This window comes from Lepidochelys olivacea (genome assembly GCF_965140295.1).
Source record: "Lepidochelys olivacea isolate rLepOli2 genome assembly, chromosome: 10".
In the NCBI taxonomy this organism is placed as follows: Eukaryota; Metazoa; Chordata; order Testudines; family Cheloniidae; genus Lepidochelys; species Lepidochelys olivacea.
Window position 1 is genome coordinate 43,502,670 of NC_140420.1, and position 19,002 is coordinate 43,521,671.

General features: G+C 52.1%; 1 protein-coding gene across 10 annotated transcripts in view; it reads left to right on the forward strand.

Annotated features, from left to right (window-relative positions):
• CELF6 (CUGBP Elav-like family member 6) overlaps window positions 1–19,002 on the forward strand; it is a 224,400-nt gene that overhangs the window by 5,895 nt on the left and 199,503 nt on the right. For all 10 annotated transcript variants that reach the window (XM_084642408.1, XM_084642405.1, XM_084642413.1 and 7 more), the window contains exon 2: window positions 14,075–14,157. In XM_084642408.1, the coding sequence (XP_084498534.1) occupies window positions 14,075–14,157 (83 nt within the window). The remainder of the gene's footprint in view (window positions 1–14,074; window positions 14,158–19,002) is intronic.

Consider the following 19,002-nt stretch of genomic DNA (forward strand, 5'->3'; position numbering starts at 1 on the left):
ACTAGATACCAGAGTAGCTGCAGCACTCATGCTGGCTGAGAGAGGTGTGTGCCGCCAGTACCTAGATGTACAGACAATACGGACTGCCAAGGCTGGATCAGCCTCTCTGCTTCCTTAGTAGAGGAGACCCAGATCTAGGGGGATCAGCCCTGGGGGGCCACCCGGGGGGAGCAACCCTGGAGGTCACCTGTGGGGAGCAGTGCCAGTTTGGTGGCATCTTCCCACCTTCCTCCAACCCAGGAGAAGTTTCTCTGGGAGGTGGAGGCTCCCGTGGATACCAAGGTCAGGGCTGAGCTAGCAGTATGGGGTGGGGAGCAGCCTCTTAGCAGCTCTGTTGCTGCCCCCAAGGATCTCTGAGCTGGAGCTAATGCTGCATGGACCCCTGCTGGGCCTCTATATAACTGCTACATTAGCTGTGCTAATGAGGGGTGGTGAACACAGCAGCTATGCACTGAGTGCTGGAGACCACCCCAAGATCCATAGGATGCTCAGGAGATCTCTCCTAGGCAAAAGAACCCCCCTTCCTGGGGCTCTGACAGCACCTTGCTTTCCTTTCCTCTAGTTTGCCCAGCTCTGGAGAGGACATCCCCTGAGTGATGTTCTGGGCCATGTCAATGCTCACTAATTTCTCTCTAGGCAGCAAAACATGCTGCGGAAGTGACACAGCTTGTCTGAGTATAGGTGGAGGCAACAGGTGTCTTGCTTGACGTATGGGTCTGATCTGAAATTCAGTGGCAGAAAATGACCTTAGCACAGAGTTCTGTTTGCTTAGTGGTTGGTCGTCCTGAATGCTGAGCAAAACTCAAATGTCCGAAAAGCGTTAAGGTCACCCAGACAACCTTAACTGCCCGCTTTCAGACCTGTTAATGCACACACCTTCACACTGCCAGCTACACCATTGTTGAAATATACAAACTCTTCCCCTCCTTTCACAGCCTGTTCACTCACCCACAGGACTCCATCAGACACTAGTCAAGGGCAAAAGGGAAATAGAAAACCCCAAGAGGCTGCCTGCCCCACCTTCTCTGTGTTCCCCTGGAGTGGGCAGTAGCTGGGGGGATGCTGCGGGTACACTTCAGGTGCAGGCAGGGGATTAGGAGGGCCAGTGGAGGCAGTAGGCAGGCCTGCTTGGCATTGTAAAGTCCAGAATACACTCACACACTTAGCCACGGCCCCAGAAAGTGTCCCCACAGGTTCAATTTCAGAAGTACTTCACAGCCTTGTACAGCTCCCCTATGTGTACTGCCAGGACACCCTCACCTAACCATCATTAAAGCATTAGCATCCTCTCATGTTCCATCACACAACTGGCAGGATCCTTTGGAATCAAAGACCGATGTCCAGCAACCACCATAACCCAGGCACTTCTGCACTGACATGGTGCATCCTGGACATGCACCCCTTTCCTTTCCTCACACAGGAGGGGGTGGAAAACATGCATCTTCCCTCAGATCACAGTCACAGCCCTGTCACAACCCCCCTATGTCCTTACAGCACGAACACTCCTGTACCAAACAGGCAGTGATTCCTGTCGGCCATTGCCCACTCGAGAGGAAGAGCGGGCGAGTGGCCTGGGCAACCTTTTTGTTTTGTCCTTTAATAGTGTTCGATGGAATCCAGGGTGGGGGCATGACTGGGTGGTGAGAGGAGGGGAAGAGCTGGCACATTTCAGCAAGTGTGGGGTGGGCAGGGTGTTGACAGGGCCTGTTGGGGCCTTGCTGGAAGAAGGCTGTGTTGAGGCTGCCTGGGCACAGCCAAATCAGAGAAAAGTATCACAGCTCCTGGGCGCAAATCTCTGATGCCGTCCGCAGCTGCTCTCATACATTGTAGGAGGGACACATGGGAATAAGGGCCAGGTCATTTCTGCCTGAGTTAATTACCACAATGGCGGGTAGATCACAACCTCCTTAGACACTGCAGAGTGGGCTGAACGCAAGGCCAACGCGGGCCACCTCTCGCCACCCAAATCAGCCTGCAGTCAGCAATCCCCATGCCGTGGTGTTCTCCTTGCTCTCCTGCAAACTTTTGCAACCTGGGGATCTAGGAATTGTCCTGAACCCACACGTTGGCAACGCTGCCAGCGCAGATAGTTCTTTTTTCTCACAGTCCTTGTGCTTTCAGTTCCAAACCTCTGTACTATGCCTCTTTGGAGACACCACATTCATCTGCCCTGAGATCAGGAAGTAGATACTTGCCTCCCCTCCTGCAAAGACTAGTAAAATACAGGTTTCAGAGTAGCAGCCATGTTAGTTTATATTCACAAAAAGAAAAGGAGTACTTGTGGCACCTTAGAGACTAACAAATTTATTTGAGCATAAGCTTTTGTGAGCTACAGCTCACTTCATCGGATGCATTCAGTGGAAAATACAGTGGGGAGATTTATATACATAGAGAACATGAAACAATGAGTGTTACCATACACACTGTAACAAGAGTGATCACTTAAAGTGAGCTATTACCAGCAGGGGGGAGGGGGTGAACCTTCTGTAGTGATAATCAAGGTGGGCCATTTCCAGCAGTTGACAAGAACATCTGAGGAACAGTGGGGGGTGGGGTGGGGAGGAATAAATATGGGAAAATAGTTTTACTTTGTGTAATGACCCATCCACTCCCAGTCTCTATGCAAGCCTAAGTTAATTATATCCAGTTTACAAATTAATTCCAATTCAGCAGTCTCTTGTTGGAGTCTGTTTTTGAAGTTTTTTTGTTGAAGAATTACAACTTTTAGGTCTGTAATTGAGTGACCAGAGAGACTGAAGTGTTCTCCAACTGGTTTTTGAAAGTTATAATTCTTGACGTCTGATTTGTGTCCATTTATTCTTTTACGTAGCAATTGTCCAGTTTGACCAATGTACATGGCAGAGGGGCATTGCTGGCACGTGATGGCATATATCACATTGGTAGATGTGCAGGTGAACGAGTCTCTGATGGTGTGGCTGATGTGATTAGGCCCTATGATGGTGTCCCCTGAATAGATATGTAGACACAGTTGGCAACAGGCTTTGTTGCAAGGATAGGTTCCTGGGTTAGTGGTTCTGTTGTGTGGTGTGTGGTTGCTGGTGAGTATCTGTGTCAGGTTGGGAGGCTTTCTGTAAGCAAGGACTGGCCTGTGTCCCAAGATCTGTGAGAGTGATGGGTCGTCCTTCAGGATAGGTTGTAGATCCTTGATGATGCGTTGGAGAGGTTTTAGTTGGGAGCTGAAGGTGATGGCTAGTGGCGTTCTGTTATTTTCTTTGTTGGGCCTGTCCTGTAGTAGGTGACTTCTGGGTACTCTTCTGGCTCTGTCAATCTGTTTCTTCACTTCAGCAGGTGGGTATTATAGTTGTAAGAATGCTTGATAGAGATCCTGTAGGTGTTTGTCACTGTCTGAGGGGTTGGAGCAAATGCGGTTGTATCGTAGAGCTTGGCTGTAGACAATGGATCATGTGGTGTGGTCTGGATGAAAGCTGGAGGCATGTAGATAGGCATAGTGGTCAGTAGGTTTCCGGTATAGGGTGGTGTTTATGTGACCATCACTTATTAGCACCGTATTGTCCAGGAAGTGGATCTCTTATGTGGACTGGTCCAGGCTGAGGTTGATGGTGGGATGGAAATTGTTGAAATCATGGTGGAATTCCTCAAGGGCTTCTTTTCCATGGGTCCAGATGATGAAGATGTCATCAGTGTAGCTCAAGTAGAGTAGGGGCATTAGGAGACGAGAGCCGAGGAAGCGTTGTTCTAAATCAGCCATAAAAATATTGGCATACTGTGGGGCCATGCAGGTACCCATAGCAGTGCTGCTGATTTGAAGGTATACATTGTCCCCAAATGTGAAATAGTTATGGGTGAGGACAAAGTCACAAAGTTCAGCTACCAGGTTTGCTGTGACATTATTGGGGATACTGTTCCTGATGGCTTGTAGTCCATCTTTGTGTGGAATGTTGGTGTAGATGGCCTCTACATCCATACTGGCCAGGATGGTATTTTCAGGAATATCACCAATGGATTGTAGTTTTTTCAGGAAGTCAGTGGTGTCTCGAAGATAGCTGGGAGTGCTGGTAGCATAGGGCCTGAGAAGGGAGTCTACATAGCCAGACAATCCTGCTGTCAGGGTGCCAATGCCTGAGATGATGGGGCATCCAGGATTCCCAGGTTTATGGATCTTGGGTAGCAGATAGAATACCCCAGGTCGGGGTTCCTGGGGTGTGTCTGTGCGGATTTGTTCTTGTGCTTTTTCAGGGAGTTTCTTGAGCAAATGGTGTAGTTTCTTTTGGTAACTCTCAGTGGGATCAGAGGGTAATGGCTTGTAGAAAGGGGTGTTGGAGAGCTGCCTAGCAGCCTCTTCTTCATATTCCGACCTATTCATGATGACGACAGCACCTCCTTTGTCAGCCTTTTTGATTATGATGTCAGAGTTGTTTCTGAGGCTGTGGATGGCATTGTGTTCTGCACGGCTGAGGTTATGGGGCAAGTGATGCTGCTTTTCCACAATTTCAGCCCATGCATGTCGGCGGAAGCACTCTCATATGCAGTCCAGTCTATTGTTTCGACCTTCAGGAGGAGTCCAGTCTATTGTTTCGACCTTCAGGAGGAGTCCACCTAGAATCCTTCTTTATGTAGTCTTGGTAGGAAGATCTCTGTGGGTTAGTATGTTGTTCAGAGGTGTGTTGGAAATATTCCTTGAGTCGGAGACGTCGAAAATAGGATTCTAGGTCACCACAGAACTGTATCATATTCATGGAGGTGGAGGGGCAGAAGGAGAGGCCCCAAGATAGGACAGATTCTTCTGCTGGGCTAAGAGTATAGTTGGATAGATTAACAATATTGCTGGGTGGGTTAAGGGAACCAGTGTTGTGGCCCCTTGTAGCATGTAGTAGTTTAGAAAGTTTAGTGTCCTTTTTCTTTTGTAGAGAAGCAAAGTGTGTGTTGTAAATGGCTTGTCTAGTTTTTGTAAAGTCCAGCCACGAGGAAGTTTGTGTGGAAGGTTGGTTTTTTATGAGAATATCCAGTTTTGAGAGCTCATTCTTAATCTTTCCCTGTTTGCTGTAGAGGATGTTGATCAGGTGGTTCCGCAGTTTCTTTGAGAGCGTGTGGCACAAGCTGTCAGCGTAGTCTGTGTGGTATGTAGATTGTAATGGATTTTTTACCTTCAGTCCTTTTGGTATGATGTCCATCTGTTTGCATTTGGAAAGGAAGATGATGTCTATCTGTATCAGTACGAGTTTTTTCATGAAGTTGATAGATTTCCACTCCATACGGCTAAATTCAGTGCCTTGCATAATGACAGGTTTCAGAGTAGCAGCCGTGTTAGTCTGTATTCTCAAAAAGAAAAGGAGTACTTGTGGCACCTTAGAGACTAACAAATTTATTTGAGCATGTGCTTTCGTGAGCTACAGCTCACTTCATTGGATGCATTCAGTGGAAAATACAGTGGGGAGATTTATATACATAGAGAACATGAAACAATGGGTGTTACCATACACACTATAACGAGAGTGATCACTTAAGGTGAGCTATTACCAGCAGGAGAGCGGGGGGGGAAAGTGGCAATTCTTCAACAAAAAAACTTCAAAAACAGACTCCAACGAGAGACTGCTGAATTGGAATTAATTTGCAAAGTGGATACAATTAACTTAGGCTTGAACAGAGACTGGGAGTGGATGGGTCATTACACAAAGTAAAACTATTTCCCCATGTTTATTTGCCCCCACCACCACCCCTTCACCCCCACTGTTCCTCAGACGTTCTTGTCAACTGCTGGAAATGGCCCACCTTGATTATCACCACAAAAGGTTTTTTCCCCCCTGCTCTCTTGCTGGTAATAGCTCACCTTAAGTGATCACTCTCATTACAGTGTGTATGGTAACACCCATTGTTTCATGTTCATATAAATCTCCCCACTGTATTTTCCACTGAATTCATCCGATGAAGTGAGCTGTAGCTCACGAAAGCTTCTGCTCAGATAAATTTGTTAGTCTCTAAGGTGCCACAAGTACTCCTTTTCTTTTTTAGTAAAATACAGACTCCCTCAAACAGCCAATCCAAGGCTTGCCTACCACCCAGGCCCATGTCCTGTCCCCTCCACAGCCCCTCTCCCTGTCATCCCCTGCCCCCCACACATACAGTCCTCTCCCTCCATCTCCTCCTCACCCCACAGAACACAAATGTTGGTTAGACTGGCTGTTGACTATTCCGCTGTGTTCACAGTAACCCTCCCATAAACTAAACACACGTTATAACAGAGACAGCTTGCAGCAAGCAACATGTGTTCTTCAATCTTTATTGCACAGACATACAAGGGTTCGGACTAGAAACTTGTGTGGCAGAGTGCTGAAGAAGAGAGGGGATCCAGGAGAGGGGGCGGGGACAGAGACTGGAGTCCGGATTTTCCCAGTGTCCCAGCAGCCAAGAGGGAATTCCCTCAGGGTGCCATCTGGAAGGGAGGGGTGTGACTTGGGCTAAGGGGTGGGATTTGGTGGGAGGGGCTTGAGCGTGTGTTTTGGCAACCCAAGTAAGGCCACCTCCAGAAGGCAGGGTTTCCCAGAAGGAAGTTACTGTCAGCTAATGGGACCTCACTTTCCAAAGACTGCAGGTTGTACCTGGGAGGTGGGAAAGGTCTGTGTAATGTCCCAGGGCCAGGCCCTCCAGATCCCTTACCAGGACTTGGCAACATCCTAGGGTCCCGCAGAGCCCAGTGCCTGCTGGGACGAGGCTGTGGGGATGCCTGTGTAGTGGAGGGTGGAGTCAGACACTCTATTTATGAGCATCAGGGTGTTGAGCAGCCAATATTCTGCCTTGTTTGGAGGGGGCTGGCTCCCCCCACCCCAGAGACAACTCTGGGCTCTACAAAGAGTGCGGGAGGAAGAATGTGGCACTGATGGATTTACCCAAGAGGTACAGGGCGAATCACTACTGCCTGGAGGGAGCCTCGTCTGTGCCCACTGCTACTGGCAAAACAAGCACCCCACTTCGGGCTCTGAGAGCCCCACTTTTTTCCTCTGTAGGCTGGCAATTTCCACCCCCAGCCTTAGGCTCCCTGAGTGAGTCACTGGTAGGGTTGCCAGGTGTCTGGTTTTCGACTGGAATGCCAAGTAGAAAAGGGACCCGGGCAGCTCTGGTCAGCACCACTGATCGGGCCTCTAAAAGTACAGTGGGTGGCGCAGTGGGGCTAAGGCAGGTTCCCTAGCTGCCCGGGCTCCGCATGGCTCCTGGAAGCAGCCAGCATGTCTGGCTCCTAGGCACAGGGGTGGCCATGGGGGCTCTGTGAGTTGCCCCTGCCCCAAGTGAGGGCTCCGCAGTTCCCATTGGCCGGGAACTGCAGCCTATGGGAGCTGCGGGGGCGTCACCTGCAGGTGTGGACAGCACGCAGAGCCACCTGGCTGTGTCTCCACCTAGGAGCCGGAGTGGGGACATGCTGCTGCTTCTGGGAGCCGCCTGAGGTAAGTGCCACCCTGCCAGAGCCCGCACACCTCACTCTCTGCCACACTCCAACCCTCTACCCCAGTCCTGAGCCCACTCCCGCACCCAAACTCCCTCCCAGAGCCCACACCCCCACCCTCTCCCCCACCCCAACCCACCTGCCCCAGCCCTGAGCCCCTCCTGCACCCCAAAGCCCTCATCCCTGGCCCCACTTCTAAGCCCACACCGCCAGCCGGAGCCCTCACCCCCTCCCACACATCAACTCCCTGCCCCATCATGGAGCCCCCTCCCACACCCTGAACCCCTCATTTCTGGCCCCCCCTGGTGCCCACACCCTCAGCCTGAGCCCTCACTCCCTCCCGCACCTCAACCCCTTGCCTCAGCCTGGTGAAAGTGAGTGAGGGTGGGGGAGAGTGAGCGATGGAGGGAGCAGGGATGGAGTGAGCAGGGGTGGGGCCTCGGAGAAGGGGCAGGGCAGGGGCGGGGAAGGCGCATGGCAAGGGTCTTTGGTTTTGTGCGATTAGAAAGTTGGCAACCCTAGTCACTGGGACAGAGCAGAGAGAAGCTGGCACTAAATCTATACAGCTAGTTCCCCCCAGAGTTCTGCACTGGCCTGGGGCACAGGTCTCTCCCACCTGTCTATACACCCCACTGCATTACACCTGAATGCCCAGCCCCGCGACCCTGGACACCCACAATGCGCACACATCCGCTGTTTCCCCTCTGCTCCATGCTGCATGAGCTGTGTCTCTGGGAAAGGCAAGAGACGTTTCTTTCACCAAGCTGAAGATGATGATTCCAAGAAAAGGCAGCGTTAGGATTGAAAACATGATCACAGATAAAAGAAACAGATAAACTGCAGCCTAGAGCCTGTGCATACTGCCAAGGTCCTTTCCTGGCTACTGGGGTACTTCTCACCCTCTAGCCTGGCCACCCAGTGCTGGGCCTGTCCAGAGAGCTGGGAGCCACTTTTCATGAGACAGAGTTTGACCACTGTAATCTGTGTCCTTCTTTCCCCTCTTACACAGTTCCAGTCTCTTTTCAAAGCCAGGGTGCTTCGTTACCTTCAGCTGCCCACCCTTCTCCCCGCCAATGGTCCTGCTATTCAGCGTCATCTTCCTGGGCTACTTTGTAAAGGCCCAAACCTGCACCTTGTCTTGACTGTCACGTGGATGTCAGTGATTTCACTTGTGCCTGAGTGAGCGCTGAGAGCCTCTGCCCCAGGTGACCGGTTTTGCCTCCCACAGTTTTGGAACACAGTGTCCTACGTGTCACAGATCTTCAAATCTTTGCTGTCCATCTGTCCCGAAATAACCACGAGAACCAGCGAGTATCTTAGGGCAGAGACCCCGCCCTGGCCCCCTGTGGTGAAACGTCCTACAGGTGGTGAACACGGGGCAGGGTGCCCACCTGGGCATGTCCTGGCAAGTCCCTGGCTACAGACTCATAATTGTAGGTTTCAGAGTAGCAGCCGTGTTAGTCTGTATTCACAAAAAGAAAAGGAGGACTTGTGGCACCTTAGAGACTAACCAATTTATTTGAGCATAAGCTTTCGTGAGCTACAGCTCACTTCATCAGATGCATACTGTGGAAAGTATTTCACTTCATCGGATGCATACTGTGGAAAGTGTAGAAATACTTTCCACAGTATGCATCTGATGAAGTGAGCTGTAGCTCACGAAAGCTCATGCTCAAATAAATTGGTTAGTCACTAAGGTGCCACAAGTCCTCCTTTTCTTTTTACTCATAATTGTGTAGCCCCATCTGTTGCCAACAGGGGGCGCCTGGGACACAGCTACTCACTCTGGGCCAGCTTTTAAAGTGTTCAGCGCCCTCTGTTGGGGCTGCATTGTCAGTGCCATTTAGCTTCAGTGGAGGCAGCAAGGCTGAGGTTTCCAAAGGAGTCACAATTCCCATTGAATGCCATGCTGCTGTGATACGCCCCACCTGCCTCGGGGCACCATCTTTCTCAGCAGGATAAAATCCTATAGCAAGGGGGTGTTGGGAGCTGGGAGGGGGGCTGAGCACTGCGTGGGAGACTCTGGCCTGTTATTTCAAACCCAGCAGACCTAGAAATCACTTTACAAGCCAGCCATTGGCATGCAAATATCTCAAAGGTAAAGCAAGGCCAGGCGGCCAGCATCCTGGTGATTTTGGACATGCTTCTACCTTGGTCTACTTGTATCTTGGCTGCTCAACAGGGTCAGACATGGTCACTGCTTGGCTGGGAGACCTCGGTGGAAAAAAACGTGACGCTCCAGGAAGTGGCAGGTAGTGCTTCCCCTCTGAGTCATGCCCAGGCTTCAGGAGAGGAAGGATAGCCTTGTGGTTAAGGAGACGGACACAGATTTGGGTTTGATTCCTGCCTCTGCCACAGACTTCCTGCCTGTTGGGCAAGTCAGTTAATTCTCTCTGGCCCTTGGATCCCCATCTGTGAAAAATGGGGATAATAAATCTTTCTGACCTTGCAGGATGTAAGCCGGATAAAGCCATGTTAGTGGGGTGAAGGGGCTGTAGAAATAGCCAGACAGCACAGGGTTAAAGGAAGAGGAGTCTAAAGATGTTAGCCTAAGCCCTAGGTCAGAGCCCATGTGCACTAAAAGATGCTTAGTGCACATGGAGTGGAGCATGAACAGGTGGTCCACCCCCTCCTCTGCAATTTTACCAGCCTGTAGCACTAATTAGACCATCCTTGGGGCTGGTCTAACTTGTGCCTGCAGGTACTGGCTCCCAAGGAGCCACTCCACAAGCGCCAGTAGCGAAAATCCCCAATGGCTGGAAATGGGACATTACATGGGGAGGGCTTTGAGTTATAACAGGGAATCTTTCCTAGGTATCTGCCTGGTAGGTCTTGCCCACATGCTCAGGGTCTAACTGATCGCCATATTTAGGATCGGGAAGGAATTTTCCCTCGGGTCAGATTGGCAAGAGACCCTGGAGGTCTTTTTCCTTCCTCTGCAGCCTGGGGCATGAATCACTTGCAAGTTTGGTGGATTTTCTGTAACTTGATGTCTCTACATCATGATTTGAGGACATCAGTAACTCAGCCAGAGGTTGGGGGTCTATTACTGGAGTGTGTGTTGGGCGGGGGGTAAGGTTCTGTGGCCTGCAATGTGCAGGAGGTCAGACTAGATGATCACTATGGTCCTGTCTAGGGTGACCAGATAGCAAGTGTAAAAAATTGGGATGGGGGTGGGGGGTAATAGGTGCCTATGTAAGAAAAAGCCCCCAAAATCGGGACTGTCCCTATAAAATCGGGACATCTGGTTCCCCTAGTCCCGTCTGACCTTAAAGTGTATGAGTCTATGAGTGCATTGTGTAGCAGCTAACCTTAGAACAACTGGGGCTGGGCTGTCTAAGCCAGCTGTGGATTTCCCTATGCTAAGGGACTCCTTTGCTGAGGGCAGCATTAGGTAGCCACTGGACTCCTGCAGGAAAGTAGGAATCCAAAAGAAGTACCCCATCACCCCCCAGAAGCAGATGCTGAGGCCAGAGGGGTTGACACCCAGGACTCACAGGGACCCATGGCTGGCAGTGGGAATGATCACTGCTCTCTGGCTAAAGGACAGCTGGGCAGCCCCTACTCTTTTCTAGGCAAGCCAGTTCCCAGAATCCCCACTCACGAGCTCCTATTCTCCAGTTCTGCTAGCCATTTGGGACTACATTTCCCAGGATGCCCTGCACTTGAGCCTCCCACAACCAGCTGACTATGAACCCAAGCCAGGGAATGCCTCTTTGGAAACAGCCATTGCTCCCAAGGGGAGAGCGCACGCAGCACTGCTGAGAGCACACAGCAGGCTTCCCGCAGTGCTGGGCACCTGAACTGACGGGATACCTTCAAACAGCAACCCTGCCACCGCATGCCTGGAGAAGAAGATCTGGCTGACCCTCAATGAATGGAAATGAGGAATCCCCCCTTGTGCTAGGCGTGCCCCGTCACAGCCTTGGCCAGCTTTGGCCTGTAATGGGCAACCGATGGTAACAGGGTGGGGCTTTGGACTTGTCCAGTGGCTATCCAGATTTCTGAGTCTGTTCCAGCCTGGGCCTTTAGCTCAAGCCATGACAGCACCTGATCTAGATCCCTCAGTCCTTTGGCCAGAGGACGCAGGCAGGGGCATTATTGCAAGTGGGCATTATCAGTTCCTCTAGGGAGGAGCAGAGGGTACCAGATGCCCAGTGAAGCCTCTTTTCTAGCAGGGTTCCTGGCCTCACAGAAGCACCATGCTGGTGTAGATGCTAGGAGATGTAAAAGTGAGGTCCTGAGCATTCCTGGCCATCAGAGATCATCCCGGGGCCCTTTTCACAGTGTCAGGGAGCTGAGCCCTGGGATCCTGGCCAAAGCCCACCTCCCCAAATTCCCTATGGCAATTTCAGGTGGAGGTTGGATCACCCTTGGTTACCTGATGGGGCAGTGTTGCTGTGCTCTGTGAAACAGCTGTCCTGACTCACCCCAGAAGGGGCTGCATTTCAGGAGAGGGTGAAGTGATCCCTGGATAAGGTGTGTGTGGACGAAAGGTGAGAAATGCTTGTAAAATAAGGGGACAGATTTATCCCTGGTGTAGTCATTGGCATTACGTCGGGGATGAGTTGGACCCACCCTCACTGTCCGAACCCCGGCTGGATGAAGAGCAATCAGTCATGCCCTTTGAGATCAGTACTTACAGCTGCTTCCACAGCTGATCACAGGGAGAGCAGTTCCTCATGGACTCTTAGGCCATTAACCCCTCAGTGGCTGAAGTCTTTTAGCTACTAAATGACTGAAAGGTAGCGTCTGTCTTGGGGAAGGGTGTTTGTGCGGGGGCAACTGGGGAGGAGACACCCACCTCTGGGTCTAACAGTCTGGGTCAGATCCAGGCAGGGACAGTGCCCTGCACTCTGCCCCACACCCCGTCATGTTGCCCAGCCTCACTGTACAGCCCGTCCCTAGTCGGACATGGGCATTGTAGGCCCTTGCGTGGGGCCAGCTCCTGGAGCCATGTGAGGAAATCAGCTTTCATTAAAAACCAATAGGAAGATTCTGAGCCCCCTGGCTGGGAAGAAAAGCTTGAAAACATGACCTGGGTGCAACAATTTCGCCTGCGTTTGCAGAGACCCTGAGATAATAGCTCTGAGAGCCCCAGGCAGCTCAAGGGAGTGTTAACCTCCAGCCCTACTGCTCTGGGAGCCCAGCCAGCCTCACCCCAACAGCATGAGAAGAGCCCAGCCCCAGGCAGATACACCCCAATTGTGGGGGTAAATACTGCGGGTGCCCCCTGCCTCCTTGGGGGACAGAGGGTATGCCTGCTGCATCGCCCAAGGGGAGGAAGACTTGGGCTGCTCCTGGGGATATGGGAGTCATACTGCTGCCCCAGCCTCTCTGGGGGAGGGGTGACCCCAACTGGAGGTGGGGGTAATGGCATGAGGGTGTGGCTGTGCTCAAAGGAGGGCCTTGTCTCAGGGCAGCCTGCTCCCCACAGCCTGGTCCGATCCCCTTCTCCCCACCTTGGCAGCCTAGTGCTGCTGATTTGTTAATCTGGAGGGATTTGCTTTAATCCTGGTGTGTTTGGCTCTGCTCGCTGATTTCAATTAACCAGACCTGGCTAATGCACTCCGATTGCCTTAGATCCAAGCCTGTTTCCCCTCTCCCTGGACCCAGCACTGTCCTTGCACAGCGGCCAAATCCACATCACCTCATTTGTGATTTAGACCCAGTTCCGTGGACAGGCGGGGCCTGCAGCTTTGGTCTCCATGCCAGGGGAGCCAGTACCGAGTACTGGGCCCCTCTGGGTGGACAGCCAAATTTCGGTATCGATTCCCTGGGGCTTACAGTCAGTCTCCATGGCACATCCAGCCCCAGGCTTCCCCAGGGGCAATGCCAGTGACGGTGCCAATGCAGTGGTGGTTGTGGTGCCGTGTTAGGATGCAGTGAGACTGCTCCTCTGCCCACAGGTGGTAGGAATGATTGGACTGACTCCCTAGTAATAGCAGAAACAGCATGCAAGTGCCCCTGACAAGAGAAGGTGATGATAAGAGACCCAGCATGAGGGACAGACATGTTGGAGCCTCTTTGGTGCCCCCTACCCAGGGTCTTGCTGACCCCTCCCTGGCGAGGAGCGCAGGATTCACCCTTGTTAGGCCTCCAAGACTTGGGAGTCTGCAGGTGGCCAGTGAAGAGATTTGTTTGCTGCGCCCCAGCCCAGCACGCTCTCCAGGGCGTGGCGGGGTCAAGCCGGGCTCTGTGTGGCTCCTGCAGCATCCACAGGGTGAGATCCTGCTGCCCAGTCCTGCTCTCGGCTCCCCGGCAGCATCAGTGAATGGCGCAGAGCGGGAGCTGAGCACAGAGCGGGACTCTGCTGGTGAACTGGGGTGATGAGGGCCGAGCTGGAAGAGGGCAGTGCTAGAGCTTCAGGGCATGAAAGAGGCTCAGGAGACGCAGCGGGGCGGATGTGCTCAGGAGAGGCCATTATCCAGGATCACTGCAGAGCGGTGGGAGTCTGCAGTCTGCCTGGCCAGGGTTTCGCTGAGGACTGGCTATGGCACACCTGCCTGCGTACCTTAGTCGCCCCTTTCCGTGCTGCCATGTGCCCTTCGCTGCAGCTGGGGAGAGGCGCCATGTCAACTCCGTGCTGGGTTTGTCGTCTGGGCAGGAGCTCTGGCTTGGCGTCTGTGCAATAACTGCCTTCTCTCCCCTCCCCAGGCTGCGCCTTCCTCACATACTGTGCCCGGGACTCTGCTCTGAAAGCCCAGAGTGCGCTGCATGAGCAGAAGACGTTACCTGGGGTAAGTGACACCAGCTCCTTCTTCGGGGAATCGGGAATGGCCGGTGGGGCAGAGTCCGCAGCCCGACGTGAGTGGGTGGCATCTGGGCAAACCTTAGTTCACTACTTGGCATATGGGATCTGGATCGTTTGTCAGAGTAGAGTGAGTTCAAGCCAAATCCTCAGTGCTGTGCCCTGCGAAATCCCGTTTACTCCAGCTGGGGAGCTGGCCCCATGCAGCTGCAGCTGTTTCAGGGCTACGAATTCTGTGCTGGCTGAGGCATCACTGGGGTTATTTTTTGGTTAATTTCCTTCATTCACTGAGGCCTGCCGTAAACCCCCTGGGTTTTCTCTCTGTTTGGAAGCATCTCTCCTACTCTCACATACTGGTAACCGAGCAGCACCCCAGTGGCAGCCAGGCTGCTAGCCCCAGGGCCAATGTCGCAGGTGGAGGGCAGAATCCAGATCCCCAGGTATGTGGGGTTGCATCCAGGTTTAGTGCATCTCCTCTGCCTCCCTGAACTGAATCCGCTTGTGAGGAGAGAACAGATCTGGGAGCAAGTGGGATACGGGCCTTTGGCCATTTGCTATCATAAATTCTACATTAGCTCCTTCCCTGGTAACTTCAGCCTCCAATGCACCTGAGAAGTGCTCGGGCTGTTATGTAATTTTCCTTCCTGTGTGTGTCAGAGGAGATTCATCCCACCAATTCATCCCATGCCCAATCCAGAATGCAAGAAAACCTGGATTTCAGCTTGTAGGAGTCCAGTGGCTGCTTCTGCATGGGATCCTTCTTATTTACAGAGAAGGGGCGATTCAGCCCCTGGGCAGGGGGCCAGCACGAAGCCAAAGCTCTGCTCACGTCTGGCTGATGCCTTGGCCCCCTGCCCAGCAGTGAATCCCTCCCAGAGGTGCAAAGATGCCTGGAAATCCAGGTGTGAATATGAACTACCAAAGCAAAATAACACTACTGATTTGAAATGGACTGAGGGGGTAGGACAGCATGCCCCTTGGGGCAGCTCTCGCCTCCCTGTGGTCAAATTCTCTGCTCAGCCTGGCCCTGGGGGCCTTCGCTCACTTGCGGGGAGAGAAGGGGATAAGATACAGTGATCAGTGTTTTGGCAGGCACCCAGTGAGGTAGGTTTGGTGGGAACAGGAGGTCCAGTTCCACTCAGCCTAGCCCATTCCCAAGGCCCTCGGGCTGTGATGGTGGGAAGACCAAGCTGGCTTGGTCCTCAGTTGCGGAGGAGAGCAGAGAATCTGTGTGTGCAGCACCGCGCTCCCGGTTGGGTTGTCGGCGGTGGGCGTCAGACCTGGGATGGCAGGCAGGCATCTCTGTTAGCTAAGGCTGTGGCATCTTCACCAACCTGTACCTGTGACTGGGCCACCATGCAGGGAGGACAGAGCTTGATGCAGAACGGATCACACATGGTGCGCATGCCTGTTGCTTTGGTACCAATCCATGAGTCAGAAGTGGCTGATGATTTTAGGGGAGCAGCCCTGAGAAACCTGAAAGCATACTGGTTCCAGGCAGTGCTGAGCAGCCACCCACATAGTCTGACCCCGGTCAGGGATCTCGGCTTGGGCACCCAAAATCACACGTCACATTTGCAAATCTTGGCCGGGGTGACTGGGCCAAGACTCGGGGGATGTGTGGCAGAGCCAGGAATTGGATTCTGCTCTCCTAAGTCCCCGTCTGGATCCCCAGCCGGAGCCACGGCAGAAGGCACTGAGGCTCTCCTGAGAAAGGCTGTTCTCCTGAGCTCTCCAGCCCAAGGCAGTGCGGGTGCGTTCAGCGCAGGCGGCATCTGAACGTAGGCATGCTCACATGAATCTTCTACCTCGCTACATGCAAAGTGTCCAGCCCAGGCAGAGATGGGGGCTGTCGCAAGGATCTCGCTCCACCCTGTCAGGCTTTGGTTGGGGTTAAGAGGATTCATTCTGAGGGAAGCTAAGAGGGGTACAGGGATGCATGAGATAACACAGGGGCAGGAATAACAGCAGCTTGCTCCCCTCTGCTGCCTTCCCTCTGAGGACTCACAGAGCTCTACAGACATGAATGGTTAAGCTTTGCCCCCTCCCCCACAATGGGTTAGGCCTTGTCCCCATTGTACAGATGGGGGAACTGAGGCACACAGCAGGCTTGTGAGTTGCTCCCATAGGAAGTCAATGGAAGAGCTGGGAATAGCAGCTGGGTCTCCTTACCGCTCTGCCCCACCAGTCTTGTGCCTTGTTAACGTGTGTTAAATATGAGTACAGACTGTAGAGAAGACAAGCTCATAATGAACAGCCCAATGTCCATATGTTCTCGCTAGTGTGCCAGAGCAGCCAGTAGATGGCAGTGTTGCAATCAGCCGTGCTCAACTGTGTGTCATAGCCTCAGTACTGCTAAGAGATTCATATGTAGTTCACGTGGTGGTGGTAGGGAGGGGATGCTTTTGGAACAGAGGGTTTATAGTTCAGCTGTCGGAGCAGCTGTGGTGTCTGAGTACTCATGGTGAATGTAGCTTCTTTATGTTGTTGCACTGTGCTCAGCAGTAACAAATATTGGGGTCTTGCAGGTCGGCTTTTCATCAGAGGAGAAATGATGGGGCGGAGTCTGGGTGTATTCCTAGTACAGCTTGTTTTTTACACGTCACGCAGCAATCCTAGAAGAGAGGTGGTCCCATGCAGCATGCAGGCAGTCCCCTCTCTGCAATCGTGGCCCAAACTCCAATGCCCGGTGCCCAGGGGACAGCTCAGCAGCAAGAATTAACTCTGGTTAAAGAGCTCAAGGCACAGAGCAAACTCCTATGCCATTTGCCACAGCTCCCCAAACAGAAACTGCATCACAAAACTAACAGCGATGCAGCATTTCTTCCAAGACTGCTTGCATGCTTAGAAAAACCTTGTCAGTTCACCACCCAGTGACCCCTGCCACAGCGACATGTAATACATGGCTCTGTCACCAGGGGTATCTTCTTTCTTCCCTGATGGTGTTAAGTGTTTATGCTTATCACATACTCCTCTCCCTGTCGCCTGCATCCGAGATCACTAAAGGTATTATCCATCCATGCTATCCTTTCCATCTCCACTCAGTAGACTGCCTGGAGTGCAATGCTATAAACACTCATTAGCTCTCTGGCCTTGTGCAAGTCACACAATTGATCTGTGCCTCAGTTTCCCCATCTGTAAAACAGAGGGGGGGACTCCCTGATGGGAGAGTGGTGAGGTTTTGTTAGTGACTCTTTGCAAAGTGCTGGGAGATTCTCGCATGCTGGTAAGTGCATGGTTAAAATGACTGCCCCCAAGGTATTTTCCATTGTGAACTCTTTGCGTGTTGGGGAGTCTGCCTCTCTGGCTATAAGTTGCCTAGTATAACAGGAGCTGTGGGCACTCTGGGAATATCGATATTAAATAATAAGGATAGGAGCAGTTCGCTTGTGGCTAGAGCTGTGGGGGGAGAAATGTCCATGAATGGGACTTTTGGTAGTGACTTAGCTAGAGGGCCAAGTCACTGCAGCAAGTCACCTCTATGGCAGGAGGAGGGCAAACGTAACTGTGGGGATACTGAGGCAGATCCCTGTAATGCTGGGTCTTGCTGCAAGGGGGCACTCTGTAAGTCAGTGAGGCTGTACCCCACAGTAATAATTAGTGACAACAATAATTTTGGAAAGGAGATAAGACCTTATGTGTCAGGGCTTAACCAAACTATTAGGGATCACGGTGAGACCTTGGGGGGTGGGGTGGGGTGAGATTATCGCACAACTGCCTGCTGTGGGGGTTTTTGCACCTTCCTCTGAGCTGCTGGTGCTGGTTACTGCCAGAGACAGGATATGGGCTAGATGGGCCTTGGGTCCAGTCCAGTTGGGCAGGTCCTATGTTCACAGGAGCACCCAGTTTTTAACAAACTTTGGAGAACTCTGTCCGGGCTTGTCATCCAGAAGGTTTGTAGCAGAAACCAGATTCTGGGAGCTCCCCTCCTCCTATCAGAGAAGAGAAACACCAAGTCTCCTCCACCTCCAATCAGAACACCTGGAGTTTCACATGCTGACAAGGAACAAACCAAAGAGTGCTTGTGGATAGGAATTATTTCAAATAATGCCTCAATTGGAGGAAAGCCAGGGTGGCTCCGGGAACACAAAACCCGATGGCATGAGTTGAGGAAAGGATCTGTTCTAAATGATCCAGCTACAGCACCTGGGCCTGTCAGCAAGAAAGTCAGAGCTGGGCTCGCATTGGCCACCTGCCGAAAGTGGATTCTGGCTCAGTTCCCTGATTAGGGACTGATCATAGCTTCACAGGTCCTGCACTGTACTAAGGGCTTGAGCCCATTCCGCTATTATTAGTGACAAAACTCCCACTGACTGCAATGCAAGAATCAAGCCTTCAGCGTCTTCTGGGAGCTTTTGAGCATCCTCAGCCCCCCTTGACTCCAGTGAAGATCAGAATGCTGAGCACCTCACAGAATCAAACCCTGAAGCCCCAGTTCCTTAACTTTATGCACATGCTTGAGTCCTTCCCTGTTGAGCAAAGCTCTTAACCACAGGCTTAAATCCCACTGATTTGATGGGACGTAAGCTCACGCTTATAGCTAAGCACATGCGTCAGTGTTTCACTGAATTGGGGCCTTGATGAGGAAACAAGCAGGAGACTGAGGCTCTGCCTCCACTAGAAATGGTCCAGCTGCATGGTTGTGTTGGAGACACGACTGGGATAGAAGGGGTAATTAATCCAACTCTCCGAGAGGCAGTAGCTGAGTCAATGGAAGAATTCTGCCATCAGCCTAGCAATATCCAAACCAGGGTTTAGGCGGGATTAATCACATCGCGTAGGGCATGAAATGAACTTTGTAGTGTATACCAGCCCACAGCAGACATATATATAA